Raw genomic sequence first — 13068 nt, forward strand, 5'->3', positions numbered from 1 at the left:
CCGGCAAGTCCCAGCAAGAGGGGAGGGGGAGGGGAAAGGTGGTGTATATAAGAACTGCTCTCAGCACTGTGAGGTATACGGAGGGTGAACGTCTTTCTGTCTTGTTGCTGTAGTGAGGATCGGGGTGAGGATTAGTGATGAGGACTCTACTGATCTTGGGGGGTCTCGTGGTCTGCGTGCTGCTGGTGACCCCATCTGATGGTGGCAAGACGGAGGACCAGGATGGAGGAGGAGAGGTGAGTGTGGGTAGCGGGTATTCTAGCCGGGATTTCTTTGTAACACCAGCTGGGTAATGATTTTAATTGGTTAGTTCACCTGTAACCTGATGATGTCACATTAGAGCCGTATATAGGGCAGTGATGGAGAACCTCGGCACCTCGGATGTTTTGGAACTACATTTCCCATGATGCTCAGGCACTCCGCAGTGTAGTGGAGCATCATGGGAAATGTAATTCCAAAACATCCGAGGTGCCGAGGTTCTCCATCACTGATATAGGTGATTTATACATGGAGATCATATCCCCCCTTATGTATTTATACATGGAGATCATATCCCCCTTATGTATTTATACATGGAGATCATATCCCCCCTTATGTATTTATACATGGAGATCATATCCCCCTTATGTATTTATACATGGAGATCATATCCCCCCTTATGTATTTATACATGGAGATCATATCCCCCCCTTATGTATTTATACATGGAGATCATATCCCCCCTTATGTATTTATACATGGAGATCATATCCCCCTTATGTATTTATACATGGAGATCATATCCCCCCCTTATGTATTTATACATGGAGATCATATCCCCCCTTATGTATTTATACATGGAGATCATATCCCCCTTATGTATTTATACATGGAGATCATATCCCCCCTTATGTATTTATACATGGAGATCATATCCCCCCTTATGTATTTATACATGGAGATCATATCCCCCCTTATGTATTTATACATGGAGATCATATCCCCCCTTATGTATTTATACATGGAGATCATATCCCCCCTTATGTATTTATACATGGAGGTCATATCCCCCCTTATGTATTTATACATGGAGATCATATCCCCCCTTATGTATTTATACATGGAGATCATATCCCCCCCTTATGTATTATACATGGAGATCATATCCCCCCTTATGTATTTATACATGGAGATCATACCCCCCCCCTTATGTATTTATACATGGAGATCATATCCCCCCCTTATGTATTTATACATGGAGATCATATCCCCCCCTTATGTATTTATACATGGAGATCATATCCCCCCCTTATGTATTTATACATGGAGATCATATCCCCCCCTTATGTATTTATACATGGAGATCATATCCCCCTTATGTATTTATACATGGAGATCATATCCTCCTCATGAGATTCCCTTCAATGTGCCCATTGCACCTCCTGGAGGCGGGTACAGGGGTCATACTGGAGGCGGGGTCTTGGCATACTGGTCATTACTCCCAATGACCCCGAGCCCCTCCCGTCCTGTCATCAGACCCGCCCATGTGTGTGCGGTGATCTCTGTGCTGCGCAGGGGACAGGATCATCATTGGATATAAGATAACAATTGTGACGGTATCGGTATGATATCCCCGTCAAAGATTCCCTTCTTCCATAAGAACATCACCCAATATTCCACTAGGAGGAATATTCCTGAGATCGCCCATTAAGCCACACATTAGTCCAGGCTTACTGCTAGAACAAGACAGACTTTAATGTTATATCACACAGCTTATATGTCATTTCCAAAACTGTTACAATGACAAATCTCCGCCCCCCTCACACTGGGGCTTCCATACAGATGATTAGGCAGACACGACGGAGCGGATGCTGAAAACACATTTTCTTTAGACAATGACATCAATGACGCTGATTACTAGTTGTACTGAATACATTAACTAGACCGCTCGACCCCGCATATAGAGAGATAATTACCACACTGGAGCAATCAGAATAATTAACACAAGCCACTTAAACACAGATCTCCTTCACACAACACAATAGATCAATTAACCTTTAGAAATAGTGAGGGGACATTAGCACGTCAATAACCTGTTAGCCGAGGACAGAATCACACAGGGCAAGCAGGGAGAATTAGACTGAGACATATAGGCAAATGCATCACAATGGCCCCCCTTTTTCTCCCTGCTACGGCAAACCCGGTTGGACCTTCCCTGGTCCAGTAGGGTTGACGGGTTTAGAGCTTTTAGTCCGAGGTTAACTCCGGTTGGCGTGACTGACCTCCCTTGGCAACTGCTTCAGACTCAGGTATGCCACCGGGTCGTCAGATCACACGCCGGTCAGTCCCCAAGTCTTTGTGCGATCTGCAAAGTCACCAGAAGTCAGTGTGAAGACGGCGAATGGGTCTGTGCGCCGCTATCTAGGTGTCCCGCTATGGGAGGGGCAGGTTATGGCTCTGAAGTGACAGTCACAGGAGATTCATAAAAAGAAAAAGTTATATTTGTTGAAATGCTGTAGCACTGGTGCTCAGAGTTCGGGGGGGGGGGGGGAATCAGGGCCCCATAGGGTCAGCCACCCTCTGCTCCCTCCGCAGCCGCCGGTTCTCCTCTTTGAGCTTCTCCAGCTCCATCTCCAGTTCATGGAGCCTGGGGGGGTCAGCCTGCTGTGACCTCAGGTGGTTGTTCTCCTCCTCCATGCGGCTTATGCACTCCTCCAGCTCTATGTACTCACGGATCAGCTCCTGCTTGCTCATGTCCTGCAGGCTCTCCACGTGGTCCTTCATCATCAGGAACTGGGTGGTGGTGTAAGGGGCCACCGGTGGGCCCTTGGCGAACATCTCGGCCCGCATCTGGGACGCCCGCTGCGACTCCCTCTCCTCCAGTCGCTTCTTCTCCTCCCAGGTCAGCTTGTTATACGGCTTCCAGGACCTCTTCTTCTTGGGGGGTAGCCGGCGGTGCCTCTTTCTGCCCCGCTCCCTCCAGGGCCCCTCCGGCTCAGGGCTGTCGCCCATGACCAGCTGACAATGGTGTTCCCTGTTGTCCGTAATACCAGATTGTACCGTGAGGACTTCGTAAATGGTGTCCGATGGTTCTTCCGGACCCAGCTCCTGGAGATCCCAAGCCGAGTCTACACAATGGGCTGCTACTGGTGGGCGGTACCCAGGTTGAGACCAATTTGACCTGGTGTTGTCGTTCATGGGGCAATTCTGCTTGAAGTGACCCAGCTGTTTGCACCGGAAGCAGCGTTGTTCGTTGTCCTCCTGGCGTGGATAGCGAGGGCTAGATGTCATTGGTCTGTTAGGTGGTTGGTATCTAGCGGCTGGTGGGTGTGAGGGCGCCGTTGGTCGTGGAGGTTGTACCCGTGGTGTGACCTGGTTTGTCTTGCGAGTATCCGCATATTCATCTGCCAACTTCGCGGCCTCTGGTAGGGTCATGGGCCTGCGATCTCTCACCCAGTCTTTGACATCCGTCTGGATGTGATTGTAAAATTGCTCCAGGAGCATTAGTTGCAAAATGTCCTCTGCGGTGGTGGCCTGGCTGCTGTTAACCCAGTTAGAGGCCGACAGGGACAACTGGCATGCCCATTCCGCGTAAGAGTCTTTCGTGGTTTTGCGTGAGTCCCTGAACTTCTGTCGGTGGGACTCTGGGGTTACTGCATAACGAGCCAGGAGCGCTTCTTTAACCCGGGCGTAGCTATGGATATCCTGATCTGGCACGGTCCGGAAAGCATCAGAAGCTTTGCCTGACAGTTTGCCTGACAATATTGCGACCCACTCTCCTCTCGCTATTCGGTGCAGGTTACATTGTCGCTCAAAATCTGCCAGGTAGTTATCAATCTCACAGTCCTTTTCATCAAAAGCTTTAAAAGCGCTAAACGGGATCTTCCTTGTGTCTGCTGTGCTGTACTCACTGTTTGGAGGATGTGCGGCTGCTTGTTGGACTGCTGCCAGTTTTAACTGTAGCTCTGCGTCTCTTATTTGTTTAGCCTCCTGTAGTTCTGCGTCTCTTATTTGTTTGTCTCTTATTTGTTTAGCCTCCTTCGCTAACAGGTCCATCACTTTCAGCACCACATCCGGCGTTGGGTTCGGGCCGAACCATGCTAGCTTCTCTCTCATTAGCTTGTTGGCTGGCGATTCCTCCTCCTGAATCACTGGTGTCTCCATCTCTTGTACTGCTGGCGTTGCTGCAATCCCGTCCTCCTGGTCTATCTCCATTGATTCTGCTATGATGACCCGCTTGGTTTTGTTGCTAGCAATCCTTCCACGAACTTCCAGTAGTTCTTCCAGTGTCTGCTTGGAATCCGGGTGTGAAGGGGAATAGAAGGGAAAATCCCACTGCTACCAACCAATTGTGACGGTATCGGTATGATATCCCGTCAAAGATTCCCTTCTTCCATAAGAACATCACCCAATATTCCACTAGGAGGAATATTCCTGAGATCGCCCATTAAGCCACACATTAGTCCAGGCTTACTGCTAGAACAAGACAGACTTTAATGTTATATCACACAGCTTATATGTCATTTCCAAAACTGTTACAATGACAAATCTCCGCCCCCCTCACACTGGGGCTTCCATACAGATGATTAGGCAGACATGACGGAGCCGATGCTGAAAACACATTTTCTTTAGACAATGACATCAATGACGCTGATTACTAGTTGTACTGAATACATTAACTAGACCGCTCTACCCCGCATATAGAGAGATAATTACCACAATGAAGCAATCAGAATAATTAACACAAGCCACTTAAACACAGATCTCCTTCACACAACACAATAGATCAATTAACCTTTAGAAATAGTGAGGGGACATTAGCACGTCAATAACCTGTTAGCCGAGGACAGAATTGCATAGGGCAAGCAGGGAGAATTAGACTGAGACATATAGGCAAATGCATCACAACGATCAACTATCTGTATCCCGGGAGGGGGGAGGGGATGGAGGGATCGGTATGGGGATTCCCTTTGTAGAAGAAAAGCCGGTCCTGCCCAGTCCTTGTCATCACGAATGATAAATCTGTGTTTTATTCTGTAGAAGTCGACGGATTCTGAAGATCCGACAGTCCCAGCAGAACCCAGCGAGATCCCCGTAGAGGAGAAACCTAGACAACTCCCGTGCTGCCGATGGCCAAAAAAGGAGCCTTGCAGGGTAAGAGAATGGAGGTGACACTTTGGGGTCTATTTATAAAAGAATCTCCATAACTATTCATCCAGCACTACTCCATGTACATTCCTTCTGTACGAGGGATCCAGCGGGGGTGAGGATGGGGAAAGATCGAATGTTCTTCAGGTGTTTTCTCTTTGGGACGAATGTTCTTCTGAATATAAATGATATAAATCAGCGGGCGCCGCCCCTCACCTGAGGATGGAATGAGGACTAATAGATTATGAGATGGATATAAACGTATTATACATGAAATAAAAGTGCAGAGAATTCAGAGAAGAAACACTTTGTGATGATCCAGAAGCAGCAGAAAGAGTGAGAACTCTGGAGCTCCTCCCACTTTTATTCCAGAAAGTATTTTTGTGGGCGGAGGAATCTGTTCCTTTTTTATTTTAATCAGCCGGTTGGCCGATCAAAAAAACACGACTTGTCTTTGGCCATCTTTATTGGATTACAATTAGATAGATGAGCCACAGGATGATGATCCCATAGACTGGTGATGATGATGATCCTATAGGGATCATCATCATCACCAGTCTATGGGATCATCATCATCACCATCACCAGTCTATAGGATCATCATCATCACCAGTCTATGGGATCATCATCATCACCAGTCTATGGGATCATCATCATCATCACCAGTCTATGGGATCATCATCATCATCACCAGTCTATGGGATCATCATCATCATCACCAGTCTATGGGATCTTCATCATCATCACCAGTCTATGGGATCATCATCACCAGTCTATGGGATCATCATCATCATCACCAGTCTATGGGATCATCATCATCACCAGTCTATGGGATCATCATCATCACCAGTTGGTTTCCTCGCCCAGAAGGAATGTACATGAAGTTTCTCTGGAGGAATATCTGTACACATTTTCTATAAATAGACCCGTCATGTCTGTGGGGTCGTCTGCCGCCATCTTCTGACACGTCCGTCACTTTACTAATTCCGATCATCTCTTCTCTCTCCACAGAAGTGTCCAGGACAGGGTTCATCATTGGAATCTATAGAGATCACCGATGATGATGATGACGATCAGGTAATCAGGGCTCTGTGTGTTATTCCAGGGGGGGAGGGGGACAACATCAGCACATTGAAAGCAACCCGGGACCTCCATACCCGACCACGACAGCTTCCCCTCTACATCCTACCACGACAGCTTCCCCTCTACCTCCGACCACAACAGCTTCCCCTCTACCTCCGACCACGACAGCTTCCCCTCTACCTCCGACCACGACAGGTTCCCCTCTACCTCCGACCACGAAAGCTTCCCCTCTACCTCTGACCATGACAGATTCTCCTCTACCTCCGACCACGACAGCTTCCCCTCTACCTCCGACCACGACAGCTTCCCCTCTACCTCCGACCATGACAGCTTCCCCTCTACCTCTGACCATGACAGATTCTCCTCTTCCACAGACCATGACAGGTTCCCCTCTACCTCCGACCACGACAGCTTCCCCTCTACCTCCGACCACGACAGCTTCCCCTCTACCTCCGACCACGACAGCTTCCCCTCTACCTCCGACCACGACAGCTTCCCCTCTACCTCCGACCACGACAGCTTCCCCTCTACCTCCGACCACGACAGCTTCGCTTCTACCTCCGACCACGACAGCTTCTCCTCTACCCCTGACCACGACAGCTTCCCTTCTACCTCCGACCACGACAGCTTCTCCTCTACCCCTGACCACGACAGCTTCCCTTCTACCTCTGACCACGACAGATTCCCCTCTACCTCCGACCACGACCACGACAGCTTACATCAGGGTCCCCATCAGAGACCCCTCTTACATCAGGGTCCCCATCAGTGTCCCCTCTTACATCAGGGCCCTCATCAGAGTCCCCCCTTACATCAGGGTCCCCATCAGTGTCCCCTCTTACATCAGGGTCCCCATCAGAGACCCCCCTTACATCAGGGTCCCCATCAGTGTCCCCTCTTACATCAGGGTCCCCATCAGTGTCCCCCCTTACATCAGGGCCCCCATCAGAGTCCCTTCTTACATCAGGGTTCCCATCAGTGTCCCCCCTTACATCAGGGTCCCATCAGAGTCCCCCCTTACACCAGGTGTCCCCATGAGAGTCCGTTTAGCTTTAAAAATGAAAGCTAGAAGTTGATTGGTAGTTCCAGATTTTGGCTGCTCAACCCTTAGTAGATTTCCCTCAATGTGTCTATTGCCCCTCCCGTCCTGTCAATAGATCCGCCCATATGTGTGCGGTGATCTCTGGACAGGAACATCATTGGATATAAGATAACGATCGACTATCTGTATCCCGGGAGGGGGGAGGGGATGGAGGGATCGGCATTGTAGAAGAAAAGCCGGTCCTGCCCGGTCCTTGTCATCACCGAATGATAAATCTGTGTTTTATTCTGCAGGAGAACTCGACGGATTCTGAAGAGCCGACAGTCCCAGCAGAATCCAGTTACCCCCAAAGAAGTGACAAAAATGGTAAAAAACACACACACACAGCGCTGTAATCCTTTTACGACCCGCCGCCACCAAGGACATGCGTGCTCGGATAAAGGTCTGGTGTGGATTTTTGGGGGGAACCCCACGCCATTTTTATTTTTATTTTGGTGCAGGGTTCCCCTTCAAATCCATACCAGACCTGAAGGGCCTGGTAAAGGAATTTGGGGGGGTCCCAAACAACCCTAACAATTCATGAAGAGCCGCGAGTCGTTTTAAATGACTTTTTTCCTTTAGAAATGACACTTTGTGCAGGGACAGTTCTAAACACGGGAAACATGCGCTACTTTACAGGCATACTATAGACACCCCCCAGGTGCGAAACTTAAAGGAATATTTCACTTTTATTGTTTCACTTTTAGCATTATTAATATCACTGCCCCTGATAAAACTTCAGTTTTTAAAACTTTTTTTGCATTGATACATGTCCCCTGGGGAAGGACCCGGGTCCCCAAACACTCCCCTGGGGCAGGACCCGGGTCCCCAAATGCTCCCCTGGGGCAGGACCCGGGTCCCCAAACACTCCTCTTGGGCAGGACTCGGGTCCCCAAACACTCCCCTGGGGGAGGACCCAGGTCCCCAAACACTCCCCTGGGGCAGGACCCGGGTCCCCAAACACTCCTCCAGGGGCAGGAAACGGGTCCCCAAACACTCCCCTGGGGCAGGACCCGGGTCCCCAAACACTCCCCTGGGACAGGACCCAGGTCCCCCAACATTCCCCCGGGGCAGGACCCAGGTCCCCAAACACCCCCCTGGGGCAGGACCCAGGTCCCCAAACATTCCCCCGGGGCAGGACCCAGGTCCCCAAACACTCCCTCCTGGGGCAGGACCCGGGTCCCCAAACACTCCCCTGGGGCAGGACCCGGGCCCCCAAACATTCCTCCTGGGGCAGGACTCGGGTCCCCAAACACTCCTCCTGGGGCAGGACCCGGGTCCCCAAACACTCCCCCTGGGGCAGGACCCGGGTCCCCAAACACTCCCCTGGAGCAGGACCCGGGTCCCCAAACATTCCCCTGGGACAGGACCCGGGTCCCCAAACACTCCCCCTGGGGCAGGACCCGGGTCCCCAAACACTCCCCTGGGGCAGGACCCGGGTCCCCAAACGCTCCCCTGGGGCAGGACCCGGGTCCCCAAACATTCCCCCGGGCCAAACACTCCCCTGGGGCAGGACCCGGGTCCCCAAACACTCCCCCTGGGGCAGGACCCGGGTCCCCAAACACTCCCCTGGGGCAGGACCCGGGTCCCCAAACGCTCCCCTGGGGCAGGACCCGGGTCCCCAAACATTCCCCTGGGAAAGGACCCGGTCCCCAAACATTCCCCTGGGGCAGGACCCGGGTCCCCAAACATTCCCCTGGGACAGGACCCGGGTCCCCAAACATTCCCCTGGGAAAGGACCCGGTCCCCAAACATTCCCCTGGGGCAGGACCCGGGTCCCCAAACATTCCCCTGGGACAGGACCCGGGTCCCCAAACACTCCTCCTGGGGCAGGACCCGGGTCCTCAAACACTCCCCTGGGGCAGGACCCGGGCCCCAAACACTCCTCCTGGGGCAGGACCCGGGTCCTCAAACACTCCCCTGGGGCAGGACCCGAGTCCCCAAACACTCCTCCTGGGGCAGGACCCGGGTCCTCAAACACTCCCCTGGGGCAGGACCCGGGTCCCCAAACATTCCCCTGGGACAGGACCCGGGTCCCCAAACACTCCCCCTGGGGCAGGACCTGGGTCCCCAAACACTCCCCTGGGGCAGGACCCGGGTCCCCAAACACTCCCCCTGGGGCAGGACCCGGGTCCCCAAACACTCCCCTGGGGCAGGACCCGGGTCCCCAAACGCTCCCCTGGGGCAGGACCCGGGTCCCCAAACATTCCCCTGGGAAAGGACCCGGTCCCCAAACATTCCCCTGGGGCAGGACCCGGGTCCCCAAACATTCCCCTGGGACAGGACCCGGGTCCCCAAACACTCCCCTGGGACAGGACCCGGGTCCCCAAACATTCCCCTGGGACAGGACCCGGGTCCCCAAACACTCCTCCTGGGGCAGGACCCGGGTCCTCAAACACTCCCCTGGGGCAGGACCCGGGCCCCAAACACTCCTCCTGGGGCAGGACTCGAGTCCCCAAACACTCCTCCTGGGGCAGGACCCGGGTCCTCAAACACTCCTCCTGGGGCAGGACTCGAGTCCCCAAACACTCCTCCTGGGGCAGGACCCGGGTCCCCAAACACTCCTCCTGGGGCAGGACCCGGGTCCTCAAACACTCCCCTGGGGCAGGACCCGGGCCCCAAACACTCCTCCTGGGGCAGGACTCGAGTCCCCAAACACTCCTCCTGGGACAGGACCCGGGTCCCCAAACATTCCCCTGGGACAGGACCCGGGTCCCCAAACACTCCTCTGGGGCAGGACCCGGGTCCTCAAACACTCCCCTGGGGCAGGACTCGAGTCCCCAAACACTCCTCCTGGGGCAGGACCCGGGTCCTCAAACACTCCCCTGGGGCAGGACCCGGGTCCCCAAACACTCCTCCTGGGGCAGGACACGGGTCCCCAAACACTCCCCTGGGGCAGGACCCGGGTCCCCAAACAGTCCCCTGGGGCAGGACCCGGGTCCCCAAACACTTTTTATGACAATAACTTGCATATTAACCTTTAAGAATAACACTTTTGATTTTTCATGTTCGTGTCCCATAGACTTTAATGGTGTGCGAACAAATTTTTTGCCTGTTCCCATGTTCTGCTGCGAACCGAACCGGGGTGGGGGGGGGGTGTTCAGCTCATCCCTGGACCCGTCATGTCTGTGGGGTCGTCTGCCGCCATCTTCTGACACGTCCGTCACTTTACTAATACCGATCATCTCTTCTCTCTCCACAGAGCTGTAATGTCAGGCCTTCATCCGATCGTATCCCTGACGATGATCAGGTAATTGGGGTTCTATGTGTTATTCCCGGGGGGGACGTTAGGAAATTCCACCCTCCCCCTCATTGTCTAGTAGACTGACCCCTTTATACATCCCTACCTACTACTTCCTGTACAACACCGAGGGGAGTGTGACCCCTGGCAGGAGATTTCCCTTCACTTCCTGTCCCAGATCCACAACAGGAAGTCACAGGATGCCGGGAATATGCGGTTGTCGTAGGACACGCCCTCCAAACCCTTCAGTGACCTCCAAATCCTGTATTTACCAAAAATTACAATAGGTGAATCAAAATTGTTTTTTTTAAATAAATTAATGGATAAACCACTTTAATTAATAACATAGTAGAAGCCTCCATCACACCAGAGTCCCCCCTTACATGAGAGTCCCCCCTTACATGAGAGTCCCCCCTTACATCAGTGTCCCCATCATTTAAGTGTCCCCCTTATACAATAGTCCACATCAGAGTCCCCCCCTTACATCAGAGTCCCCGTTACATGAGAGTCCCCGTTACATGAGAGTCCCCCCTTACATGAGTGTCCCGCCTTACTTGAGAGTCCCCCCTTACATGAGAGTCCCCCGTTACATGAGAGCCACCCCTTACATCAGAGTCCCCATCATTTAAGTGTCCCCCTTATACCATAGTCCACATCAGAATCCTCTCTTACATGAGAGTCCCCCCTTACATGAGAGTCCCCCCTTACATGAGAATCCCCCCTTACATGAGAGTCCCCCCTTACATCAGGGCCCCCCCCCTTACATCAGAGCCCCCCCTTACATCAGAGTCCCCCCCCTTACATCAGAGCCCCCCCTTACATCAGAGTCCCCCCCCTTACATCAGAGCCCCCCCTTACATCAGAGTCCCCCTTACAGAAGTCTTCTATATATCTCACAATCAGACAATCGGTTCTTTATTTTGTGAAATAAATTGATACGTCACCCATCATCACCCCAACACTTTCCTCTGAGTCGGGACTCTCTCTCTCTCTCTCTCTCTTGTCATTTTGTATCTTTCATATTATTATTGTACATTGAGATGACGAAAAAGGAACTCCATTCCCCGTAATGCTGGCCCCGCCCCTCCTCTCGGATGCCGCCATCTTGAAATATCTGAGGCGCGTGCAGACGTGTCACAATGAGCTTCAGGACCCGGCAGAGATCTCCACCCAGCAACCCGAGACCCGGGACCTCCATACCTGCGGCGTCTGTGCATGCGCGGGGGGGGGGGGCCACACCCACATGTGTGCAGATGAGACGCATGTCTCTGCCGGGTCCAGAAGCCCCGCGGCACATCTGCGCATGCATGGAAGGCAGAAATATTTAAGATAATATTAGGTAGATTCAAGTACATCTGCCTAAACTTGCGGCGGCGTAGCTTAGCGTGTTTAGGCTACGCCGCCATAAATTAGCTAGGCTAGTAATGATTCTCAATATACTTGCCTGCTAATATACGGCGGCGTAGCCTAAAGCGGGCGGGCGTAAGGGCGCCAAATTCAAATGTGTTGGAGGGGGGCGTGTTTGATGGTAATGAGGCTTGACCTCACGTTTTTTATGTTTTTTTTTTTTAACTGCGCATGTGCCGGGCGCCTACATTCCCCAGTGTGCATTGCGGCTACGTACGCCGCACGGGCCTATTGATTTCGACGTGGACGTAAACGGTGTAAATCCCGATTCATGGACGACTTACGCAAACGACGTAAAAAATTCGAATCTCGCGGCGGGAACGGCGGCCATATTTTAACATTGTTATTCCACCTAATAGGTGGAATAACTTTAGGCCTGCTAATGCCTTACGTAAACGGCGTAAATCGACTGCGGCGGCCGGGCGTACGTTCGTGAATCGGCGTATCCCCTCATTTACATAGTCTACGCCGACCGCAATGGAAGCGCCACCTAGCGGCCATCCAAAATATTGCAATCTAAGATAGGACGGCGCAATACACTTACACATACGTCGGCGTAGATTCCGAGTTAGGTCGGCTTATCTACTGATAAGCCGACCTAACTCTACCTGAATCTACCTAATTATATATTTTTAACATAATTGTGTAAGGGGGAGAAGTCAGGTGCAAATAACTTCTCCTATTTGGTGAAGGTCCGCTGTAGGTAACCTTCTTCTTCCTTTCCTACCAGGAGTGGAAGCCGTGACTCCGCCCTCTCCGGGCCGCTACCATCCTCTGATTGGCTCTTCATAGATCTGCAAAGCTCTTCAGGGACCGACATCCAGAAATGACGAGTCGGCGCTTTTCTAAAATGTATTTATTTTATATAATAAAATATTTTATTGATGAACACAGATCGGCATTCATTGTGTCTTTTCTCTCTCCCCGGAGATCAGAATGTTATTGGAAATAAATGTGAAATGTTTCCATGCTGATTATACAAAGAAAAGGAAATAATAGCACAAGGGACAGAATGGAGTGAAGGTGATCACATATCATCACATGAAGAATACATAAATCCACATCTAGTGGCCATGAGGCGGTATTTTCCTGATTGGGGTATTTTAAGAAAAAATACCGCAATATGGCCACT

The 13068-nt window shown here is 51.8% G+C and overlaps 1 protein-coding gene and 1 long non-coding RNA gene across 6 annotated transcripts in view; both read left to right on the forward strand.

Moving 5' to 3' along the window:
• LOC120941731 (zonadhesin-like) overlaps positions 1 to 12829 on the forward strand; it is a 138804-nt gene extending 125975 nt beyond the window's left edge. For all 5 annotated transcript variants that reach the window (XM_040355356.1, XM_040355355.1, XM_040355359.1 and 2 more), the window contains one exon: positions 12667 to 12829. In XM_040355356.1, coding sequence (XP_040211290.1) covers positions 12667 to 12681 — 15 coding nt within the window. In that variant the 3' untranslated portion in view covers positions 12682 to 12829. The remainder of the gene's footprint in view (positions 1 to 12666) is intronic.
• LOC120941734 lies at positions 50 to 10504 on the forward strand. The gene is made up of 3 exons (XR_005749582.1): positions 50 to 236; positions 7543 to 7615; positions 10491 to 10504. It is a non-coding gene; the product is annotated as an uncharacterized LOC120941734 (long non-coding RNA).
• Positions 12830 to 13068: the final 239 nt, after the last annotated feature.

This window comes from Rana temporaria, chromosome 5, assembly GCF_905171775.1.
Source record: "Rana temporaria chromosome 5, aRanTem1.1, whole genome shotgun sequence".
NCBI lineage: Eukaryota > Metazoa > Chordata > Amphibia > Anura > Ranidae > Rana > Rana temporaria.